Consider the following 24,363-nt stretch of genomic DNA (forward strand, 5'->3'; position numbering starts at 1 on the left):
TATATAGCAAAATAAAGAGTGAGGGGGGTTACATGGGGGAGTAACACAATTACAATTAATATTTGTGTGAAATCATAGAGTGCAGGAAGACAAGGTACGTTTCTAGTAGGCCAGCACAACACAAAATCACTTCAAAAACACGGAAACAGGCAAAATAATTCTCGAGTCTTTATGGCTTTCTTGTTTTCGGATTGAGTAATTGTCTTAATGTATTGTTTGATTTCCCTTTCAAGGCGGTAAGTACATGGTATTTGATTAGTGAATTTCCGGTTATGGATATGAGCTTTGGCTAAAAATAATATTAAATTAATTATAAAATATTGGTCTACTTGGGGGAATGGGACTGAAAAGAAACCAAACAATACATTTTGATATTCCAAAAGAAAGTTTTTGTCAATATGTTGACGGATGAATGTGGTAACATTTTTCCAAAATGTCTGCAGGTGGGGACATGACCAGAAGAGGTGGTGAAGATCTTCTGGAGCCTGTTTGCAGAAGGAGCAGAATTCGCTGATGTCTTTTTTATATCTTTGCATAAATAGATTGGAGGGATAGATTCGGTGGATGAGTTTGAGGGAAATTTCTTTGATTTTATTTGTGATGAAGTATTTGGCAGGTAGAGACCATATGTTTTTCCAGACCAGATTTGTGAATGTATTGTTCCAGTATGATACCGCATTTGGGGTACTGATGATTTCTTTTTGGTATAGTGCACGTATATTATGGTTATTGTTCTTTTTCACTGAAAAGCAGATTCGACCGACTTCTGTCAGCACAGGCTCCAGAGGTAACAGCTCAATTTCAGATACTATGACACTTTTGAACAACATACTTACACCCGAGGGTATTGCATCAAATACTATTGCATATTCTTTTGGAGGAATAGGAAATGTATATTTATTTAAAAATTCTGTGTAGGATAACAGTGTGCCGTTCGGACTAAAAAGCTGACTGACTAAATTTATGTTATGATTGAACCAGTTCTCTATAAAAAGTGATTTATGTTTGTATAGTATGTCCCTGTTATTCCAAATGTAATATCTATGTGGGGTGAAGTTATGTTTATAAACCAAAGACCAGGAAAGAAGTATCTGTTTATGAAAGTTGGCTAGTTTTGTGGGGAGTTTTTCAATGTTGTAGGAGCAGAGCAACAAAAATTTAAGGCCACCGATTTTGGAAAATATATAGTTGGGAATGAAGTTCCAGATTGATGTTGGGTTATTAATAAATTGCCTGATCCAGTTGATTCTAAATGTATTGTACAGGGTGGAAAAATCAAGAAAATTAAAACCTCCGTTTTCATAGGAGTTCATTAACGTTGATTTTTTTATATAATGAATTTTATTTTTCCACACAAAGTTATATAGAATTTTGTCAATAGCCACAGTGGTTTGTTTGTTGACATCCAGAGATATTGCTGTATACGTGAGTCGGGATAAGCCCTCTGCTTTAGATAACAGGATTCTGCCCTGAAGGGACAGATCTCTCTGTAGCCAGGAGTTGAATTTTTTTTGTGTTTTTTCTATGATGTGGTTAAAGTTCAAGGAGCACCTGTTGCTTGTGTTTTTGTTGATGATGATTCCCAAATATGTGACAGATTCCTTAACAGGTATGTTGGAGATGGATGTACTATTGCAGTTTTTGAGTGGGAGAAGTTCACACTTACTGAGATTCAGGTGAAGGCCGGATGCTCTGGAAAAAACTGAAATTTGGTTAACAGCACTTGAAATTTGTGAGGCATTTTTTAGGAATAAGCAGACAATTTCCCTGTCTGCTATAGATATCCCTTTGATGGGGCTCTGCTTGATAAAGTCAGAGAGCAGTTGGGCACATAACAAAAATAAATATGGTGACACAGGGCAGCCCTGTCTAATTCCATGATTTAAATTAAAACATGGAGAGGTACCTGTATGCAGTTTAATTGAGCAATTCACTTTCATATATATAGTTTCAATTGCAGAACAAAAGTACTTACCAAAACCGAATTTCTGTAAAGCCTGGAACATAAATTTGTGTTCAATGGTATCGAACGCTTTGCGAAAATCCAAAAATAAAATAAAGCTGTCATCAGGGCAGTATTCAGCATAATCAATGAGGTCCAGAACAAGTCTTATGTTATTAGATATATGTCTGTCCTTCATAAAACCTGTTTGTGTTTCATCAATAATGTTGTCCAGAACTACTTTAAGTCTTTTGGCAAAGATTCCAGCTAAGATTTTATAATCACTATTTAGGAGACAGATTGGTCTCCAGTTATCAATGCAGAGTGGATCCTTATTGGGTTTAGGGATAAGTGTTAAAAGTCCTTGATTCAGAGTGGGAGGAAGAGTCTGCTTATGGATGCTTTCGGTGATTACACCATGGGGGAAGGGGGCAAGCTTATCGGAAAAGGTTATGTAAAATTCAGATATCAAGCCATCAGTTCCAGGGGATTTATTTAACTTTAGATGCTGAATTGCCGATCTGACTTCTTCTAAGGTTACTTGCTTGTAACAGAGGACTCTTTGCTCAAGACTTATAGATTTTAAATGAGAAAGATGTCCAAGAAAATATTTTGTTGCATTTTCATCATATTGTGATTTATACAGGTTCCTATAAAACATTAAACAGTGGTTGGATATCTTTTGTGGATCATCTGTGACAGCTCCATCTATATTAAGTTTTTGAATGCAATTCGTTCTGCTGCGTGACTTTTCCAGTCTAAAAAAATATGCTGTGTTTTGCTCCCCTTCTTCCAGCCATTGCTTTCCGGATCTCACATAAGCACCTTCTGCTTTAACTCTGTATATTTCATCTAGCTTGAGCTGCTGCTCAAATAGTTCTTGTCTGTCATCCTCTGTTAAATCTTCAGGCATACATTGAGTAAGAGTGGCGATTTTGGTAATTACTTTTGTTTCTTCCTCTTTTCTTAGTTTAGCCAACAATGATCCATACTGTCTTAGGTATTTTGCTATTTCAAATTTCAGTAATTCCCATTTTTTTTGCAAACAATTGTCATTCAGCGCCTTCTGTCAATAACATTTTGTTAGAAAGTGAATTTTTTCTGTAACAACTTTATGTTTTAAGACTGAGTTGTTGAGTTTCCAATATGAATTTCGATGCGTGCTGGCATTAGGTTTGAAGTTAATTTGAATATTTATAGTTTTATGATCTGTGAGCGGTGTAGTCAAAATATTAACATGGATATTGTTTACATCTAAACTACTTGAAATGAACCAGTAGTCGATTCGTGACCTGCAGGTACCAGTTTTATTAGCCCATGTATAGGATTTATTATTTGGGTTCTTTTTTCTCCAAATATCTACTAATTGAAATTTCTGCATAAATAAAATGACATTGGAGAGGGAGTTTGCTCTATTCTTTGGGGGCCATCTGTCTACAGAGTCGTCTACTGTGACATTGAAATCTCCACCAACAACAAACACTATGTTTGGGTATTTATCTAACCAGGCTATAAAACGTGATCCCAAGGTGTCAAATAGGGAGTCATTATCAGTTTTGGTATTATACCCATATATGTTGGCCAAAAGAACTATTTTGTCATCAAGCTTTATAATTAGTATAAGAAATCTACCATTTGAGTCATTCTCGGAGTGTAATATAGTTCCTTCAAATTTGTTTTTCAGGGAGGTTACTCCTGCTGATCTTTCTGATCCATGCGAGAACCATAAGTCCTTTCCCCATTGACTTTTCCAGAATTTAGTATCATTTACGGTTGAGTGTGATTCTTGTAAGAAGCAGAAATCAGACTTTTGTTGTTTGACAAATAAGAACAGGGCTTTGCGTTTTAAGTTGTCACGCAAGCCTCTGGTGTTTAATGAAACCACTGATAAAGACATAAGAAGTTATGTAAATTATTCAAAAAACTCTTAATAGCTTTAGTATTTCGCCTCATCATAATTAGGGCCTTTATTTCTAAATTTCCTGCAGTTACCCAATATAAAATACAAAAACATCAGGCAACAATTGATAAACCCCCTCATCTTGAAGTTAAAAACAAAGCACTCACACACCTCTCTTAGGATGAGTGCCCAACAAAAACACCAGGCTTCTATGGCATATTCTACATATAAGAAAAACAAAAGATCCACACTAGGAAAACCAGGTCACTTGCACTGTAAAGGTTTAGTTAGGGAAAATTTGAGGGAGAGACTAAGTTAATTAATTTCCCAAGTAAGGCAACAGCTTCAATCAGATATTGAAAAAAGTTGGGCAACTAAGAAAGGGAAGACCGACCCGCCCACAAGTCCAAACCCAGCACTCAGCTTTCCCTCATTGTATTATGTAACAAAGGTTCATCGCAAATAAAGGAGGGAAAAAAAGAAAGAGTCTGCTGCCTCTGTGCAAACTGCGCCCAGTCTGCGGACTAAGTGACATTGTTCATGTCATTCATAGTGATCCTTTTACGGTCCGGGTACTATAGTATAATTCCTTTTTCTCATTTATTGATATGACGTCGGACACATCGGAAGCGGAAAAATCCCCCGTCAAAATAAAAGTCCCGTGTTAATAAGTACTTATTATCAAGCATAAAAAAGAGGGGGAAAGTATCATCATACACTAGTATAGGCTACTGTTCTCTGAACCATGCACGGTTCACATTTATTAACATAATTATTATTGATTATTAATTATAATCATAACTAATGCCGGCGGGTGAGCCTGACGTTTGGGAAGGCTATCTGACCACATGTTATACACAGCGCCGGGTAGTCGCTGGTGTTGCTGATCGCTTCTGAAGTACTTTTATGTTGTTTATCTCATCACCATGTAATAACAGCGCTACCCTGTGGCTAAACATCAGCACTGAAGCGATAACTTCACTACGGAAGCGTATTGCTGCCACCCTTATAAAAAAAATATATCCTCCATTTATCTCGTTATAACGAGATACTATCACGTTATTTCGAGATAATGACAGTTTCTCGTTATAACGAGATAATAAAAGTTTCTCGTTATAACGAGATACTATCACGTTATTTCGAGATAATGATAGTTTCTCGTTATAACGAGATAATGATAGTATCTCGTTATAACGAGAAACTGTCATTATCTCGAAATAACGTGATAGTATCTCGTTATAACGAGATCATTATCTCGAAATAACGTGATAGTATCTCGTTATAACGAGATAAATGGAGGATATTTTTTTATAAGGGTGGCAGGAATACGCTTCCGTACTTCACAAATTCTCATTTTTAATAATTATTATTTTCATAATGTGTGTGAGGTTGTCGCTGCAGCTGCTGCCCGTTCGTCACTATGCTGACAAGTTGCCGGTGACAACGCGTTGCCATGGTGATAAGATAAACAACATAAAAGTACTTCAGAAGCGATCAGCACCGGCGACCGGGCTGTATAACATGTGGTCAGATCATAGACTGTATAGGCTTCCCAAACGTCAGGCTCACCCGCCGCCTATGGCTGTAATTAAATGATATGACAATGTTCTGAGTGTGCTAATCAAAGGGAATCTTTTAATGTCCTACTTCATTTATCTTGAAAAAAAAAAAACTCTTTCATAGCGATAGCTTTCATTTATGTCGTTACTGGCATTAGTTATAATTATAATTAATAATCAATAATAATTATGTTAATAAATGTGAACCATGCATGGTTCAGAGAACAGTAGCCTATACTAGTGTATGATGATACTTTATTTTTAATTTTTATGCTCTATAATAAGTACTTATTGATACGGGACTTTTATTTTGACGGGACTTTTATTTTTCCGCTTTCGATGTGTCCGACGTCATATCAATAAATGAGAAACGAAAAAAGGAAAAATGAATTTGCAAAAAACAAATAACGGCCGTTATTTCATTTAGGTTGTTTGGTTATTTCGTTTTTTGATGCTGATAGCAAAATCCGTTTTTTCGTTTTTGGTTTAAAACGAAAAAAGGAAAAGGGGGCACTGTTTTCCTTTTTTCGTATTTTCGTTTGGACAGAAAAAGGAATTATACTATAGTACCCGGACCCACCCTGACCAAAATAGCCGTCGTTCGTCTTCGTGAAGTCAAGCCAGCCGCACAAACATTTTAACTGCGCCCGTAACATGGAGCTTACGGCGAATGCTCCGAGTCCACTGAGAAAGCTAGCGCTTGTTTAGAACCAAGTGAGATGACTTCCGGTTTTCAAAATAAGACGATGGAGGCAATCAATCAATCGTTTGTGTTGTGTGTGTGCGTGTGTGTGTTTGTTTTTTTTACACCGAAAAAGGTCTAATATCCCATTTTTACTGGACTGTAATATTTCTTTGCTCCATGAGTTCTGACAATGATGGCTACCTGGCTACTTCCTCAGTCATTGTCAAAGATTTTGTACTGTATTATTTTGGAGACATTTATAATTTTTAAACAGAAAAAAGGCCTTATACTCCATATTTACTGTACAATAACGATACTTTGGTCCACAAGTTCAGACTATGGTTGGTACAGTTGACTTCTGGACCATCCTGGCTAGTTCCTCAGTCATTATCAAAATTTTTTACTGTATTATATTGGAAACATTAAGCCTCAAAGTTGTCCTTTTTTGGTTTGTTTTGCACCGGAAAAGCACTCATACTCAATTTTTACTGTACAATAACGACACTTTGGTCCATAAGTTCAGACTATGGTTGGTACAGTTGACTTCTGGACCATCCTGGCTACTTCCTCAGTCATTATCAAAAAATTTTACTGTATTATTCTGGAGAAATGAAGCCTCAAAGTTGCATTTTTATCTTTTTTTAAACAGGAAAAAAGGCCTTATACTCAATTTTTACTGTACAATAACGACACTTTGGTCCATAAGTTCAGACTATGGTTGGTACAGTTGACTTCAGGACCATCCTGGCTACTTCCTCAGTCATTATCAAAGATTTTTACTGCATTATTTTGGAGAAATTAAGCCTCAAAATTAAAGTGCTGTTAGTGTATGTAGTAGACCTTTGTTGGTGCCAAAATAATTATAAGATACAACTTTGAGGCTTAATTTTTCCAAAATGATACAGTAAAGATGTTTGATAATGACTGAGGAAGTAGCCAGCATGGTCCTGAAGTCAACTGTACCAACCATTGTCTGAACTTATGGACGAAAGTGTCGTTATTGTACAGTAAAAATTGAGTAAAGGGCCTTTTTTCCTGTTTAAAAAATAAAAATAAAAATGCAACTTTGAGGCTTAATTTCTGCAAAACGATACAGTAAAAATGTTTGATAATAACTGAGGAACTAGCCAGGATGGTCCAGAAGTCAACTGTACCAACCACTGTCTGAATATATGGACCAAAGTGTCGTTATTGTACAGTAAAAATGAAGTATAAGGCCTTTTTTCCTGTTTAAAAAAGATAAAAATGCAACTTTGAGGCTTCATTTCTCCAAAATAATACAGTAAATATTTTTGATAATGACTGAGGAAGTAGCCAGGATGGTCCAGAAGTCAACTGTACCAACCATAGTCTGAACTTATGGACCAAAGTGTCGTTATTGTACAGTAAATATGGAGTATGAGTGCTTTTCCAGTGCAAAACAAACCAAAAAGACAACTTTGAGGCTTAATGTTTCCAAAATAGTACAGTAAAAATGTTTTATAATGACTGAGGAAGTAGCCAGGATGGTCCAGAAGTCAACTGTACCAACCATTGTCTGAACTTATGGACCAAAGTGTCGTTATTGTACAGTAAAAATTGAGTTAAAGGCCTTTTCCCTGTTTAAAAAAGATAAAAATGCAACTTTGAGGCTTCATTTCTCCAAAATAATACAGTAAATTTTTTTGATAATGACTGAGGAAGTAGCCAGGATGGTCCAGAAGTCAACTGTACCAACCATAGTCTGAACTTATGGACCAAAGTGTCGTTATTATACAGTAAAAATGAAGTATAAGGCCTTTTTTCCTGTTTAAAAAAAAAAGATAAAAATGCAACTTTGAGGCTTAATTTCTGCAAAATGATACAGTAAAAATGTTTGATAATGAGTGATGGAGTAGTCAGGGTGATCCTGAAGTCAACTGTACCAACCATTGTCTGAACTTATGGACCAAAGTTAGATTACAGTCCAGTAAATATGGAATATTCGACCTTAATCGGACACATACACACACACACACACACACACACACACACACACACACACACACACACACACACACACACGAATTTGGTTGATTGATTGCCTCTATCGTCTTATTTTGAAAACCGGAAGTCATCTCACTTGGTTCTAAACAAGCGCTAGCTTTCTCAGTGGACTCGGAGCATTCGCCGTAAACTCCATAGTACGGGCGCAGTTAAAATGTTTGTGCGGCTGGCTTGACTCGGCGAAGACGAACGAGGCTCATTTGACCGCAGTCCAAATCTCCATAGAGTTAATCCTAAAGCACTCCTTTGACTCAGTCTTTTAAAGGGTTGAAAACAAAACGGGCGTTAATAAACGGTCAGTCAGCCTCTGATTGGCTGGAAGAGACTGGCTGGCAATTGACGGCTCTACAGACCTCAGTCAGGGTGTCATTACTGATCAAACTGTTGCTGCTAAAAGAAGCTAAACAACTGTTTGTAAGTCTTGATTTTACAGCTCAACATATCTCATATTGGTGCATAATACTTTGAGTATTGTTAGGAATTATTCATATTTGTGCCGGTGTTTTTTTTTCAGAAGCTAATGATAAAGCTATGAATATTAAGTTAGCTAACCTAGCATATTAGCAGTTTTGCTAATTTAGTAATTTTCGTTTGGACTTGTTTTTATCTTTAAAGTTGAATGTATCCAGAAACCCAGTGAAATGTAATTTGAGATAATACTAGAAAACCTATGTTCAGTAGAATTGTATAGGCTATTAACGTTATACATGTTGTTAGGGCTGTTCGTGGGGCAGATAACCAGAAGGATTGTGCATTTTATGGTAAAAGCGTCAAATTTTGTATGTTTGTAGCCAAAGACATATAGATCAAAATTTGTCTTTTTTTTGTGGTCATTTTGTGTCTTTTTTTGGTCATTTTGTGTCTTTTGTGGTCATTTTGTGTCTTTTTTTTAGTCATTTTGTGTTGCTTTGTGTCTTTTTTGTTCATTTTGTGTCTTTTTTGGTCATTTTGTGTCTTTTTTTGATCATTTTGTGTCTTTTTTTTTAGTCATTTTGTGTCTTTTTGTGTCTTTTTTTGGGTGATTTTGTGTCGTTTTGGTCATTTTGTGTCTTTTGTGGTCATTTTGTGTCTTTTTTTTAGTCATTTTGTGTCGCTTTGTGTCTTTTTTTGTTCATTTTGTGTCTTTTTTGTCATTTTGTGTCTTTTTTGGTCATTTTGTGTCTTTTTGGTCATTTTGTGTCTTTGTGTCTTTTGTGTCTTTATTTGTTCATTTTGTGTCTTTGTTCATTTTGTGTCGCTTTGTGTCTTTTTTTGTTAATTTGGTGTCTTTATTTGTCATTTTGTGTCTTTTTTTTGGTCAATCTGTGTCTTTTGTTGTGTCTTTTTTTGTTCATTTTGTGTCTTTTTCTGACATTTTGTGTCATTTTGTGTCTTTTTTTGGTCATTTTGTGTCTTCTCAGTCATTGTGTGGTCTTTTGTGTCTTTTTTTGGTCATTTTGTGTCTTTTGTGGTCATTTTGTGTCTTTTTTGTCATTTTGTGTCTTTTTTGTTCATTTTGTGTCTTTTTTGTTCATTTTGTGTCTTTTTTGGTCATTTTGTGTCTTATGTCTTTTTTGGTCATTTTATGTCTTTTTTTGGTCATTTTGTGTCTTTTTTTGGTCAATCTGTGTCTTTTGTTGTGTCTTTTGTTGTGTCTTTTTTTGGTCATTTTGTTTCTTTTTTTGTGTCATTTTGTGTCTTTTTTTGGTCATTTTGTGTCATTTTGTGTCTTCTCAGTCATTGTGTGGTCTTTTGTGTCTTTTTTTGGTCATTTTGTGTCTTTTTTTGGTCATTTTGTGTCATTTTGTGTCTTCTCAGTCATTGTGTGGTCTTTTGTGTCTTTTTTTGGTCATTTTGTGTCTTTTGTGGTCATTTTGTGGTCATTTTGTGTCTTTTTGGTCATTTTGTGTCATTTTGTGTCTTTTCTTAGTCATTGTGTGGTCTTTTGTGTGTTTTTTGTTCATTTTGTGTCTTTTTGGTCATTTTGTGTCGCTTTGTGTCTTTTTTTGTCCATTTTGTGTCGCTTTGTGTCTTTTTTTGTTCATTTTGTGTCTTTTTGTCATTTTGTGTCATTTTGTGTCTTTTTTAGTCATTTTGCGTCTTTTTTGTTCATTTTGTGTCTTTTTTTTGGTCATTTTGTGTCATTTTGTGTCTTTTCTTAGTCATTGTGTGGTCTTTTGTGTCTTTTTTTGGTCATTTTGTGTCTTTTTTGTCATTTTGTGTCTTTTTGTGTCTTTTTTGGTCATTTTGTGTCTTTTTTGGTCATTTTGTGTCTTATGTCTTTTTTGGTCATTTTGTGTCTTTTGTTGTGTCTTTTTTTGTTAATTTTGTGTCCTCTTTTGTCATTTTGTGGGCAATTGTGGGTAATTTTGGGTAATTTTGTGTCTTTTTTTTGGTCATTTTGTGTCTTTTGTGGTCATTTTGTGTCTTTTTTTAGTCATTTTGTGTCGCTTTGTGTCTTTTTTTTTGTTCAATTTGTGTCTTTTTGTCATTTTGTGTCTTTTTTGGTTATTTTGTGTCTTTTTTGGTCATTTTGTGTCTTTTTGGTCATTTTGTGTCTTTTGTGTCTTTTTTTGGTCATTTTGTGTCTTTTCTTAGTCATTGTGTGGTCTTTTGTGTCTTTTTTTGTTCATTTTGTGTCGCTTTGTGTCTTTTTTTGTTCATTTAGTGTCTTTTTTGTCATTTTGTGTCTTTTTGTGTCTTTTTTTGGTCATTTTGTGTCTTTTTTTGGTCAATCTGTGTCTTTTGTTGTGTCTTTTTTAGTCATTTTGTGTTACTTTGTGTCTTTTTTGTTCATTTTGTGTCTTTTTTTGGTCATTTTGTGTCTTTTTGTGTCTTTTGTGTCTTTTTTTAGTCATTTTGTGTCGCTTTGTGTCTTTTGTGTCGTTTTTTAGTCATTTTGTGTCGCTTTGTGTCTTTTTTGTTCATTTTGTGTCGCTTTGTGTCTTTTTTTGTTCATTTTGTGTCTTTTTTGGTCACACACACACACACACACACACACACACACACACACACACACACACACACACGAATTTGGTTGATTGATTGCCTCTATCGTCTTATTTTGAAAACCGGAAGTCATCTCACTTGGTTCTAAACAAGCGCTAGCTTTCTCAGTGGACTCGGAGCATTCGCCGTAAACTCCATAGTACGGGCGCAGTTAAAATGTTTGTGCGGCTGGCTTGACTCGGCGAAGACGAACGAGGCTCATTTGACCGCAGTCCAAATCTCCATAGAGTTAATCCTAAAGCACTCCTTTGACTCAGTCTTTTAAAGGGTTGAAAACAAAACGGGCGTTAATAAACGGTCAGTCAGCCTCTGATTGGCTGGAAGAGACTGGCTGGCAATTGACGGCTCTACAGACCTCAGTCAGGGTGTCATTACTGATCAAACTGTTGCTGCTAAAAGAAGCTAAACAACTGTTTGTAAGTCTTGATTTTACAGCTCAACATATCTCATATTGGTGCATAATACTTTGAGTATTGTTAGGAATTATTCATATTTGTGCCGGTGTTTTTTTTTCAGAAGCTAATGATAAAGCTATGAATATTAAGTTAGCTAACCTAGCATATTAGCAGTTTTGCTAATTTAGTAATTTTCGTTTGGACTTGTTTTTATCTTTAAAGTTGAATGTATCCAGAAACCCAGTGAAATGTAATTTGAGATAATACTAGAAAACCTATGTTCAGTAGAATTGTATAGGCTATTAACGTTATACATGTTGTTAGGGCTGTTCGTGGGGCAGATAACCAGAAGGATTGTGCATTTTATGGTAAAAGCGTCAAATTTTGTATGTTTGTAGCCAAAGACATATAGATCAAAATTTGTCTTTTTTTTGTGGTCATTTTGTGTCTTTTTTTGGTCATTTTGTGTCTTTTGTGGTCATTTTGTGTCTTTTTTTTAGTCATTTTGTGTTGCTTTGTGTCTTTTTTGTTCATTTTGTGTCTTTTTTGGTCATTTTGTGTCTTTTTTTGATCATTTTGTGTCTTTTTTTTTAGTCATTTTGTGTCTTTTTGTGTCTTTTTTTGGGTGATTTTGTGTCGTTTTGGTCATTTTGTGTCTTTTGTGGTCATTTTGTGTCTTTTTTTTAGTCATTTTGTGTCGCTTTGTGTCTTTTTTTGTTCATTTTGTGTCTTTTTTGTCATTTTGTGTCTTTTTTGGTCATTTTGTGTCTTTTTGGTCATTTTGTGTCTTTGTGTCTTTTGTGTCTTTATTTGTTCATTTTGTGTCTTTGTTCATTTTGTGTCGCTTTGTGTCTTTTTTTGTTAATTTGGTGTCTTTATTTGTCATTTTGTGTCTTTTTTTTGGTCAATCTGTGTCTTTTGTTGTGTCTTTTTTTGTTCATTTTGTGTCTTTTTTTGACATTTTGTGTCATTTTGTGTCTTTTTTTGGTCATTTTGTGTCTTCTCAGTCATTGTGTGGTCTTTTGTGTCTTTTTTTGGTCATTTTGTGTCTTTTGTGGTCATTTTGTGTCTTTTTTGTCATTTTGTGTCTTTTTTGTTCATTTTGTGTCTTTTTTGTTCATTTTGTGTCTTTTTTGGTCATTTTGTGTCTTATGTCTTTTTTGGTCATTTTATGTCTTTTTTTGGTCATTTTGTGTCTTTTTTTGGTCAATCTGTGTCTTTTGTTGTGTCTTTTGTTGTGTCTTTTTTTGGTCATTTTGTTTCTTTTTTTGTGTCATTTTGTGTCTTTTTTTGGTCATTTTGTGTCATTTTGTGTCTTCTCAGTCATTGTGTGGTCTTTTGTGTCTTTTTTTGGTCATTTTGTGTCTTTTTTTGGTCATTTTGTGTCATTTTGTGTCTTCTCAGTCATTGTGTGGTCTTTTGTGTCTTTTTTTGGTCATTTTGTGTCTTTTGTGGTCATTTTGTGGTCATTTTGTGTCTTTTTGGTCATTTTGTGTCATTTTGTGTCTTTTCTTAGTCATTGTGTGGTCTTTTGTGTGTTTTTTGTTCATTTTGTGTCTTTTTGGTCATTTTGTGTCGCTTTGTGTCTTTTTTTGTCCATTTTGTGTCGCTTTGTGTCTTTTTTTGTTCATTTTGTGTCTTTTTGTCATTTTGTGTCATTTTGTGTCTTTTTTAGTCATTTTGTGTCTTTTTTGTTCATTTTGTGTCTTTTTTTTGGTCATTTTGTGTCATTTTGTGTCTTTTCTTAGTCATTGTGTGGTCTTTTGTGTCTTTTTTTGGTCATTTTGTGTCTTTTTTGTCATTTTGTGTCTTTTTGTGTCTTTTTTGGTCATTTTGTGTCTTTTTTGGTCATTTTGTGTCTTATGTCTTTTTTGGTCATTTTGTGTCTTTTGTTGTGTCTTTTTTTGTTAATTTTGTGTCCTCTTTTGTCATTTTGTGGGCAATTGTGGGTAATTTTGGGTAATTTTGTGTCTTTTTTTTGGTCATTTTGTGTCTTTTGTGGTCATTTTGTGTCTTTTTTTAGTCATTTTGTGTCGCTTTGTGTCTTTTTTTTTGTTCAATTTGTGTCTTTTTGTCATTTTGTGTCTTTTTTGGTTATTTTGTGTCTTTTTTGGTCATTTTGTGTCTTTTTGGTCATTTTGTGTCTTTTGTGTCTTTTTTTGGTCATTTTGTGTCTTTTCTTAGTCATTGTGTGGTCTTTTGTGTCTTTTTTTGTTCATTTTGTGTCGCTTTGTGTCTTTTTTTGTTCATTTAGTGTCTTTTTTGTCATTTTGTGTCTTTTTGTGTCTTTTTTTGGTCATTTTGTGTCTTTTTTTGGTCAATCTGTGTCTTTTGTTGTGTCTTTTTTAGTCATTTTGTGTTACTTTGTGTCTTTTTTGTTCATTTTGTGTCTTTTTTTGGTCATTTTGTGTCTTTTTGTGTCTTTTGTGTCTTTTTTTAGCCATTTTGTGTCGCTTTGTGTCTTTTGTGTCGTTTTTTAGTCATTTTGTGTCGCTTTGTGTCTTTTTTGTTCATTTTGTGTCGCTTTGTGTCTTTTTTTGTTCATTTTGTGTCTTTTTTGGTCATTTTTTGTCTTTTTTTGTCTTTTTTTGTCATTTTGTGTCTTTTTGGTCATTTTGTGTCTTTTGTGTCTTTTTTTGGTCATTTTGTGTCTTTTCTTAGTCATTGTGTGGTCTTTTGTGTCTTTTTTGTTCATTTTGTGTCTTTTTGGTCATTTTGTGTTGCTTTGTGTCTTTTTTTGTCCATTTTGTGTTGCTTTGTGTCTTTTTTTGTTCATTTTGTGTCTTTTTTTGTCATTTTGTGTCTTTTTGTGTCTTTTTTAGTCATTTTGTGTCTTTTTGGGTCTTTTTTGGGTCATTTTGTGTCTTTTTTTTTTTGGTCATTTTGTGTCTTTTTTTGGTCAATCTGTGTCTTTTGTTGTGTCTTTTTTAGTTATTTTGTGTTTTCTGTGTTTTTTTGTGGTCATTTTGAAAAATGGCCACCATATTGAAAAGTCTTGAACTATATGTTCCCCATTTTGGTGGCTCTAATTGTATCAAATTTCACGTTTCTATCACCTTTTATCTATTGTTAATGTCAAATTTAATCTCAAAACAGGCGGTCGCTGGTGACCATCTTGAAAATTCTTCGTGCCTGCATATCTAATTTTCTTCTATTTGTCTTTGGCTACAAGTTTACCAAATTTGAGACTTTTATCATAAAATGCACAATCCTTCTATCATTTCTAGCTAAGCTGCCTCACTATGTTACCAACAGACAGGATCACATTTTTTCCCTCTGAACTAAAGCAGTGGTAGCAGAAGCTGGGTTAACTTTAGTCACGTAAATCCTGATGGAATATATCAACTGCTTGCTAAGGAAAAATAGTAATACCACAAATAAAAAGAGAAAAAATAATTACAAGGGAAAGTTCTGCATTTAATTAGTTAATATTAAAATGTACTAGTGCTTGGGTGATTCTCATGAACATGGTACAGCTCATAGCAAAAATCCAAGAGCACTGAATACATATTTTCTTTGACCCTTTATAACATATACAATCTAAAGTCACTGTTAAATATGAATTTATAATCTATTTTTAAAAATGTAAGGTATTTTCTGACATTTTTAGAGACACTGTGAGCAAAATTCATTACCGTAACACATTTTTAAATTAAAAAAACATTTTTTTTTCTTTGGCAAGAACTTAAATATACTCATTCTCGTTCGTTCATATTAAATTGAAATATATTTAGTTTAATAAAGTATGTCCTTATAATCTTCACAGACATAGCTCAGCTTCATGACAATCACCCGCTTAATGTGAATACTTAGCTTATATTTTACTTATACTTAGTTTTGAATATGATGTGCTTTGTTATGATAGTATGATATATTACCATATACATACCATATACATTATATGCTTTATGTGTATTAATATGTTGAATGCATTTTAGCATTAATCAGCATTTAGCTTGTTGAGGTTGTGGTTATATCCTGCAACAAGTAATTATTCTGCCCTATAAAGTACACAAACGGTTAAACTGAGAAGTTTGAGTTAGGTTAAACTTTTTTTTAACGTTGTTTACTGGCAAGCCAAATGTGTTATAGGTAGATAAGTGATATGACACTTATTTCTACATGTATTGATGACATTTTTATGCTAAAAAAAATCATGATAATTTATTTGTCCTTTGACCCCAAAATGTAGTTAATGCACTCTGGTTTTGCTGTAAAAGGTTGTAATAGTAATACAGTAATTACAATGTTGTCGTCTTTCAGCTTTTATATTTTGTTTTCAGTAAATAAACATTTTAAATTTGATTTTGTTATAAATGTATTTAAGTGTATGACAACAACAAAAACTTATTATAGGCTTATTATAGATTCATGTTATATTTTAGTCATAATATAATTTTATCTCACTTTACTTCATCACTATCTAGATAATAATTTCCATATCAAATAAACTTATAATTTCTATTATTCTTGTCTTCACTATTCAACACAATGAAGAAATACATGGCTATACTGTATCACAGTCAAAGTGAACTTACTGTGGTCTGCTTTAGTTTTGAGTATTTCTCTGAAATTAAGCAAAATTGAAATCTTAAACTTTTTCACAAGATAAAACAGACATTATGGAGTTCATTTTTAGTTATAACTCAAATTCGACCAATAATGTAGTTACTGCAGCCGGACTTTGTAGGGCAGTATAGCTGTCAAATAAGTATATAGAAGGAGGCACAAGAGGTATTTAGTTACTTTACTCCACTGAACTTACATTTAAATATCTGTAGTTCAAGTCTAGTGACAGCGCCCTCTGCTGACTGCTAGTGGAGCAGATGAAACAGGATGACTGCGCTGCCGTTCCCCTGTCCTGTACATATGGGTGTTGTTACCACTGGAGGTGTACACGCTCAACTGCACAAATACACTTTGGAGAGAAATCTGACTAAGTTGGGAAAACTGCTGAATAAGGGTAAGTTACTGTAATAGTGCCAGTATTATATTGTAATTCTATCAGTTATACATCCAGGTTGAAAGTAGGGCTGGACAATTAATCGAATTTTAATCGTGCTCACGATTACACAATTAAATTAACCTGATCGTCTGCGATATTTCCATTTTAAAATGCGGCTCTCCTGCATATCTAATCAAGCTCTTTCTACACCAGTAGTCCACCAACCACCAGGGGGCGGGGCTGTTTTTCTCCCCTGAAAAAAGCCTGGTTGCTGATTGGATAGAACGCTAAGCAGGATGTCACGTAGTACTCGACGCCACAACAACACGCGCCATTTGTAAAAGCCGGCGAAGCAGTGTTGCCAACTTAGCAACTTTGTTGCTATATTTAGTGACTTTTCAGACCCCCTTAGGACTGTTTTTCAAAAAAGTGACTGGCGACAAATCCAGCGACTTTTTCTGGTGTTATTGGAGACTTTTGGAGACTCTTTCTTACTCTTCCTATTGAGCCTGGCCGGAGGCTCGTTAAGAAGAGTAAGAACGAGTCTTCATAATTCTCCATGTCGAAGCAGCACAGTCCTCCTGCAGCAGTCTCTCCCAGCTGCAGAGGCTAACAGTTAGTTCTTGTCATAGATCATGACAAAACAAGGGAGACCACACATGTATTCAAGTAATAAGAAAATGTTTATTTGATTAATTGAAAACACAAAGAAACTTAATTATGTGAGTCAGAATATCAGTGGTGAGGTGTGTGCATGCAATGTGGTGAAATGCAGGTGTACAAGCTGAAAGTAACTAACAAACTAAACAAAACCAACTAAACTAGACCAAACCAACTACAACAAACCAAGGTGGTGGCTGTGGAGGAGAGAGAGAGAGCTGAGGTCTCAGCTCCTCTATGTAGCCTCAGTGATTGAGACTGGATTCAGGTGTGCTTCTCCAGCCTCCTCCAGTCTCTGCAGACTGGAGGAGTGGCCTGACCTGTGGCTCCTCCTACAAAGGAAGACAAATACAACATGCCACAACACACAGAGGGGGAGGGGGTCATCACAGTAGCAGTCCAGTGTGTATGTGCTGCTGCTGCAGGAGGTGTTCACTTAGCAATCTGTTTGTTTACAACAAGCACCAGACACTCTGTGCACACACTAAAACTGTTCCTATTGTTTGTTTAAAAGTAGTGCAATAAAAATACAGATGTTTTTCCTAACATGATGAATAGTTGTGATTAATATTGTGATTACAATACCGATCAAAATAATCAGGATTATCATTTTGGCCATAATCGTGCAGCCCTAGTTGAACGTACACATGTATTATACTCTTGCATTTAAAAAACAAAAACAAAAGCATGCACTCAGTGTGTTGTGATTTGTTCTAGGTGTTGATGTGAACTGTGTGAATCACCTGGGTCAGACGCCACTCTTCTGTGCTGCTCTGTTGGGACATGTGAAGGTGACGGAGCTGCTCCTGCATTATGGAGCTGACCCCAACCAGTAAGTCTGGACCAACCATTCTAAGGATACTTAACCCTTTGATGCACAGCATGGGTCTAAAGTGACCCGACAGAGTTTTTATGTTCTATGTCTTTGCAATAAATTATTTTCATCATTCAGTATTCCAGGTTTTCCTCAATTAGTTTGTTTTTGATCATCATACATCCTAATTTTTATGTTTTCCTTTATTCATTTTTTAATAAAATCTATTTTTGTGTCACTGCTCTTCTAATGCACAACAGCTAACTACTTAGCTAACTTCTTGGCTAAGTTAGCTTGTTAAGCTAAATACTTAGCTAACTTCTTGGCTAAATAGTTAGTTTAAGCTAACTAGTTAGCTTAGCAAGCTACTTAGCCGAGAAGTTAGCTATGTAATAATACAAAAACCTTTTTTATTCATAAAGTATGAGAGGCAAAATGGAAATATTTGTGTTATCAAAAACAAGATATTTAAAGAATACTTGGAATATTCAATCATAAAATAAGTTGATATCAAAACATAGAAGACAGAAACATACAGCAGCATTAAATAACATGAGAAATGAGTGCATTTTTGACCCATGATGTGCATTAGAAGGGGGGTCAATATGTTGTGCATCAAAGGGTTAGATAGCTTTCTCATTCTCATACGGATTGCCTCCAAAGTCTTGTCAATGATGATACATGGTAATTATCAGGTGACTGCATATTGAAATATATAACCAACTGTGTTCTAGTCGCTGTGAGGACTGGAGCACCCCAGTTCATGCAGGCGTTCTCTCCTGTAAGCCATCAGTGGTGAGTGGCTTACTGGATGCTGGAGGAGATCTCAGACTCCATGACATTGAAGGCAGGACGCCCTTTGATTGGCTCAGGGCGGTGAAGCAGGAAGACAGTGCTAAGGTGAGCTACCGAGAGGAAGCAGTGACATTTTGCTTGGAGCTTGTGAGTGTTCTCTCTCACTGGGTGTTGCTGCACAATTGATCGAATTTTAATCGTGATCACGATTTTGCCCGCCACGATTAAATTAACCTGATCGTCGGCGATATTTCCATTTTAAAATGCGGCTCTCCTGCATATCTAATCAAGCACTTTCTACACCAGTAGAAACCAACCAACCACCAGGAGGCAGGGCCGTTTTTCTCCCCTGAAAAAAACCTGGTTATATTTGGTTATATTTAGCTATATTTAGCGACTTTTCAGACCCCATTAGCGACTATTTTCTGGTGTTATTGGAGACTTTTGGTGACCCTTCTTGTTAAGAAGAGTAAGAACAAGTCGAAGCGGCACAGTCCTCCTGCAGCAGTCTCTCCCAGCTGCAGAGCCGGAGGGGAGGTTTACCCCTTAGTGTCCAGTCTGCTAATTGCTTATAGCTAACAATTAGCTCTGTAGCAGTACAGTGTGTATATGCTGCTGCTGCAGGAGGTGTTCACTAAGCGATCTGTTTGTTTACAACAAGCACCAGACACTCTGTGCACACACTAAACTGTTCCTATTGTTTGTTTTTCCCTAACATGATGAATAATCATGATTAATAATCGTGATTACAATATTGATCAAAATAATCGTGATTATCATTTTGGCAATAATCATGCAGCCCTAATGCATAGTTACAACAACGCTGGATGCCGCCTTAACTTTAAAAGTCAGTTAGACTGATAAAAGAAATATTCTATGTGATTTAGCATTGCACTTCCAAAAAGTAAATAAAGAAACGAGAGCCATATTTATTTATTTCATTGTTTATACAGAGGCATTCAAAATGTTTTATACTGTTATTACTGTTCTTTAACTAAGAGATATGTCAATATCACATCTAGAGATTGTAGAGCATAGCATATGGTTTTCAATGTCTGTGATATTACATACTTCATCTATTTGTTAAAGTGTTTCTGTCTTCTTGCAGTCTGAGGTGTCTTTTGGTCCTCACAGTTGGCACGCATAAACATTGAAACTAAATAGACAGAGTGTTGGTCAGATTATTACTGCCATTGCATATATCCACTTAAAAATTTGCACCTGACTTTCCTAGTTTATTTTGGGCATATTGCATAACAAATGGTGATTGGGAAAATACACTGTAAAAAGTGTAGTCTAAAAACACTAAATCTGAGGGAAATTATCTTGCTGCATGGACAGATAATTTCACTTGACAAGATTTCTTAAATTAAGATGAATAAATCTAGAAATAAGCATGTTGAACACTTAAAATAAGAAATTAATTCTTGAAACAAGATAAATTAAAGCTGCAAGCAGCGATGAACTGGCCCGAGCAGAGTGACCTGACAATTATTTGTTTCTTACAAAGATAAAAAAACATAAAACATGTTACATAATTTACCTTGTTTTAAGAGTTATTTTTTTTATTTTAAGCATTCAACATGCTTATTTCTAGATTTAATCATCTTAATTTAAGAAATCTTGTCAAGTGAAATTATCTGTCCATGCAGCAAGATAATTTCCCTCAGACTGTTGTGTGTGTTTTTATCTTGTTTTTAGACACACCTTTTTTGCAGTGTACAGTTATTATTGTGATCTTGGAAGACACATCAAAATGCACTTTTGTCTCTCTCTCTCTCTCTGCATGTTTTGCTGCATCCTTCAAATGTATCAGACATAATTTAGTTAAAAAGGATATAGAAATGTTTCAGGTCCAACCTGTAATATTGTGACTCTGCTTCTATCTCATTAGATGCAAGAGTTCTTAGAAAGCTGCAAGTCCTCTATGCAACAGCTGTGTCAGAGTACAGCTGCGACAAAGCTTTACTGCAGGCCGTCCTACATCTCAACATCCAGCCTGTTGCACCCTGGATCTTTACTGGAGCGCATAAAAGCACGGTATGGTTACATAAACAACTGTTTCTATCTTTCTGTTCTTTGATTTACAAATTAACCACTCATATTACACATGAATGCCACAAAACTTGCACAAAACATCTCCAAGGTAGTTATTTACTTTCTCTATAACTATCTGGAAACCTAAGGGCTAAGAACCACTGCCTTAGAATTTACGTTTTAGAATAAGGCTACGTTTACATGATGACGGTCTGAACAGAAGACGCAAAAGTGGTGTCACGCCTTCACTTTTTATTCCGTGTTTAGACAAGCGTTTTCGGGAGGAAATCTGCGTGCATACGGTGACGCAAAAGTGTGTGGAATTGGATTGTATACATGCCAGGCGGCATCACTTAAAGCGATAAGAGCATCTTTGGGCATGCGGATGTTTTCACGCCACGCATTTTCATCAGCTACTCCTTCCACAAAGTTCTCCACCATCCACTAGATCTTCCAGGTCTCGTCCAAAGCCGTCTGGCTCGCCTCCCACCAATTGGTGCATCCAAAATGTGATAGAGGTAATTCCAGATCCTTCTCTGTTCACTAATACTATCTGTACATATCCTGTACATTTGGTGGAAAGACTCCTGTAAGTTTATTAGAGCTGCCAGAGCAGCTTGAAGGTCCAACGCATGGAAATAATCCCACATGTTTGTTTATTTCCCTGTACTGGAGCATGTATGTGACGTAAACACATACGTGACGTGAGCAGATCTGAGCAGAGTTTTGCATCTTGGCAGTGTAGATGGACACACTACGGCGGAGCGGATTCAACTTTTCCACTTTGGAGGGTGGTTTCAGATTTTTGCGTTTTTAAGCCCCAAAAACGATGTCACCGTCTAAAAGAAAGGCACTTCCGATAAAATATTTTGTCGTTTTTACCCGCAAACGTCCTCGTGTAAACGGGGCCTAAATATGAATGAAGTGCAGAGCTTAACCTGCAATTGAAACTCAAGCAGGCAGTTCAGTCAGTGTCTTAATCAGACCAGCACAGCACATTCCTAAATCAGTGAGCAGAGCACAGTCCAACTGGTAGAGGATTGAATGCACAAGATTGCATGTGACAATATTGTCATGTGACAGACGAGTGTAGTCCAACAACAGAGGTGCAGACACTAGAGGTGGGAGAAAATATCGATACAACATAGGATTGCGATATTTTGTGTGGCAATATTATATCAAGTCATGGTCACCAAGTATCAATATTTAGCGCCGGCGGTATTTTCACCATTTTGTTTTTGTTTTGGGAGGCTGTAGCAGGCTCACTTTTAGGAATATACTGGATATACTAGTATAATATGATGATAATATGAGTATAATATGCATCAGAATTAGGGCGTAAAATGAAAAGTTGTATATCACCATAGTAGACACTTTTAATTACTGAAAATCAAAGATTAGCACAAAACTTTTACTGTCATGAACTATAGAAAACAGTTTTGCTGGAAAAATAAAAAATGTTCATGTAATTTTTGCTGATATTTACATTTAAATTTACAGCAGAAAACCCACTCACTGTATTCTTTACGGTGAAGTTCTGGCAACCACAGCTGGTATTTTACCGTAAATTATACAGAATTAATTTTTACAGTGCATAGACACCATTTGCGTGCAATATCGTGTATGAAAGTTTTCCAAATAACGCTGCAACGCTGTTAGGCTATTTCTTGATGTTTCATGGTGAATTTTATTTTCTGGACTCAAAATACAGTTAAACAGTTCAATCACAATATTTTGAATGGCAATACTCACCATATCGCAAAATGCTTAAAATCCCAATAATATCGTATCGTGATTCAAGCATCGGGTTAAAATTGTATCTTGGGGCCAATGGGGATTCTCACCTCTAGCAGACACCTCAGGTCAAAGCTGCAGAGCTATACTCCCATATAACGACTCAGACATATAACAGCTGGCTGTGTGGTTCACACTGTATTCTGTCCACTTCAAAAAGAATGTACTTTAAGATGAATTGTTGCTCTACTAAACATATTACCGCATAGTCTAATCTATATAAAATAATGACATCAGGAAATTAGAATAAATTAATAATTTTATGTATCCGCAATTATGTAATCTTTAATCACCTGATATGTTTTTGTGTGTTTCTACTCCTTTTAGTCGAATTGACATGCAGTTCAACAAGAAAACACACAGCAAGAATTCCTGTACAACAACCCATGCTTTAGGCTTTGGAAAGGTATATCCCTTCATACAGTATACAGTAGGTGTTGGTCTACACATTGCTATGTGTGCAGTCTGTGTTTGAGAGTAGTGACCCTATATAGATAGGGTTGGCATAATCATGACATTTTGCTGACTAATAATTAGTGCAAATAATTGTGATAAATGATTGTATTTTTGTGATCATTATGTAATAATAATATTAATAATAATAATGGTAATATGTTTATTTATACAGCACATTCCAAGAGCAGAGCATCACAAAGTGCTTCACAATTTAATAAAAGAAAACAACCAAAGTTTTAATAAAAGTAGAAAAAATGCATAGGTAGCAAGGCATAGGAAAACAGTCAGTCAAAAGTCAAAACAAGTGGGTCTTAAGCTGCTACTTAACAGTGTCCACACTTGTAATTAAACATTAGTCCAAAGGGAGAGAGTTCCAAAGAGTAGGGGGGTGATTCTCATGAAGCCAGTCTAAGTTACGTCTGTGAAGATTATAAGGACATACTATATTAAACTAAATATATTTCACTTTTATATGAATGAACAATATATGAGGCACAATTCATTGTTTTGTGTTAAAATAATATTTTATACATTTTTAAACATATTTTTGATTCACAAATTCATTATCGTAATGCATCCAGATAAAAAGGTCATGGTTTCCCCTCACATATATACAATAAATATTTAAACTTTATAAAAATAAATATAAATTTGTTTAAAAATGTATAATTTAACAAAACATAATCAAACATAATGGTTAATGTATAAAGAACAAAATCTGAATGAAAATTGATGAGGAAAAAATGGTTAAATGTTACGGTAATGATAGAATTGTTTTAATTAAAATATATTATTAAAATATATACATATTTTAATTAAATACATTTTGGCGATACCAGCTACCCTTGAGCATATTTAAGTGCTTGCCAAGGAAAAAAACAATAAAAGGCTTTCGTTGTTTTTTTTCCATTTAAAAATGTGTTAGGGTAATGAATTTTGCTCAAAGTGGCCCTCATTTATCAAACGAGCGTACGACAGAAAATGAGCGTAAGATAATTTCTACCCAAGCCTCGGCATTTATCAATATGGACGCGAGCGGAGGGTACGATCAGATCTCACGTCTGCTCTCAGCTCGGGTACGCAGGTTTGAGTCAGCATGAAGTCCACACGGCTGAGTCTGAGAATTGATCTTAGACTATTGTATCGATGCCTGGAGCTGATAAAACTCTGTGCTGTTTTTTTTTTTTTTTTTTTAAATGGTGACAAAGCAAACCATGTTTAGACATCATTTATCATTAAAACATTTAAAATAAATACACCCTGCGATGTGATAATTCTTTTACGAGAATACTAGCCAAGGCTGTTAAATGTTGTTGTCTTCTGTTATTTACTGTTATTATTAGGGCCTCGGGGCAATCGCACCGAGCA

At 35.2% G+C, this 24,363-nt stretch overlaps 1 protein-coding gene across 5 annotated transcripts in view; it reads left to right on the forward strand.

Moving 5' to 3' along the window:
* The first annotated feature begins 11,254 nt into the window (after positions 1–11,254).
* Positions 11,255–24,363, forward strand: part of LOC131986392 (inactive serine/threonine-protein kinase TEX14-like) — a 60,777-nt gene continuing 47,668 nt past the window's right edge. For 4 of the 5 annotated variants that reach the window (XM_059351315.1, XM_059351318.1, XM_059351317.1 and 1 more), the window contains exons 1-6: positions 11,255–11,515; positions 16,276–16,457; positions 17,817–17,931; positions 18,648–18,813; positions 20,603–20,748; positions 22,867–22,945. In XM_059351315.1, the coding sequence (XP_059207298.1) occupies positions 16,331–16,457; positions 17,817–17,931; positions 18,648–18,813; positions 20,603–20,748; positions 22,867–22,945 (633 nt within the window). In that variant the 5' untranslated portion in view covers positions 11,255–11,515; positions 16,276–16,330. The remainder of the gene's footprint in view (positions 11,516–16,275; positions 16,458–17,816; positions 17,932–18,647; positions 18,814–20,602; positions 20,749–22,866; positions 22,946–24,363) is intronic. The other variant, XM_059351316.1, reaches the window with a different exon arrangement.

This window comes from Centropristis striata, chromosome 15 (genome assembly GCF_030273125.1).
Source record: "Centropristis striata isolate RG_2023a ecotype Rhode Island chromosome 15, C.striata_1.0, whole genome shotgun sequence".
Classification (NCBI taxonomy): Eukaryota; Metazoa; Chordata; class Actinopteri; order Perciformes; family Serranidae; genus Centropristis; species Centropristis striata.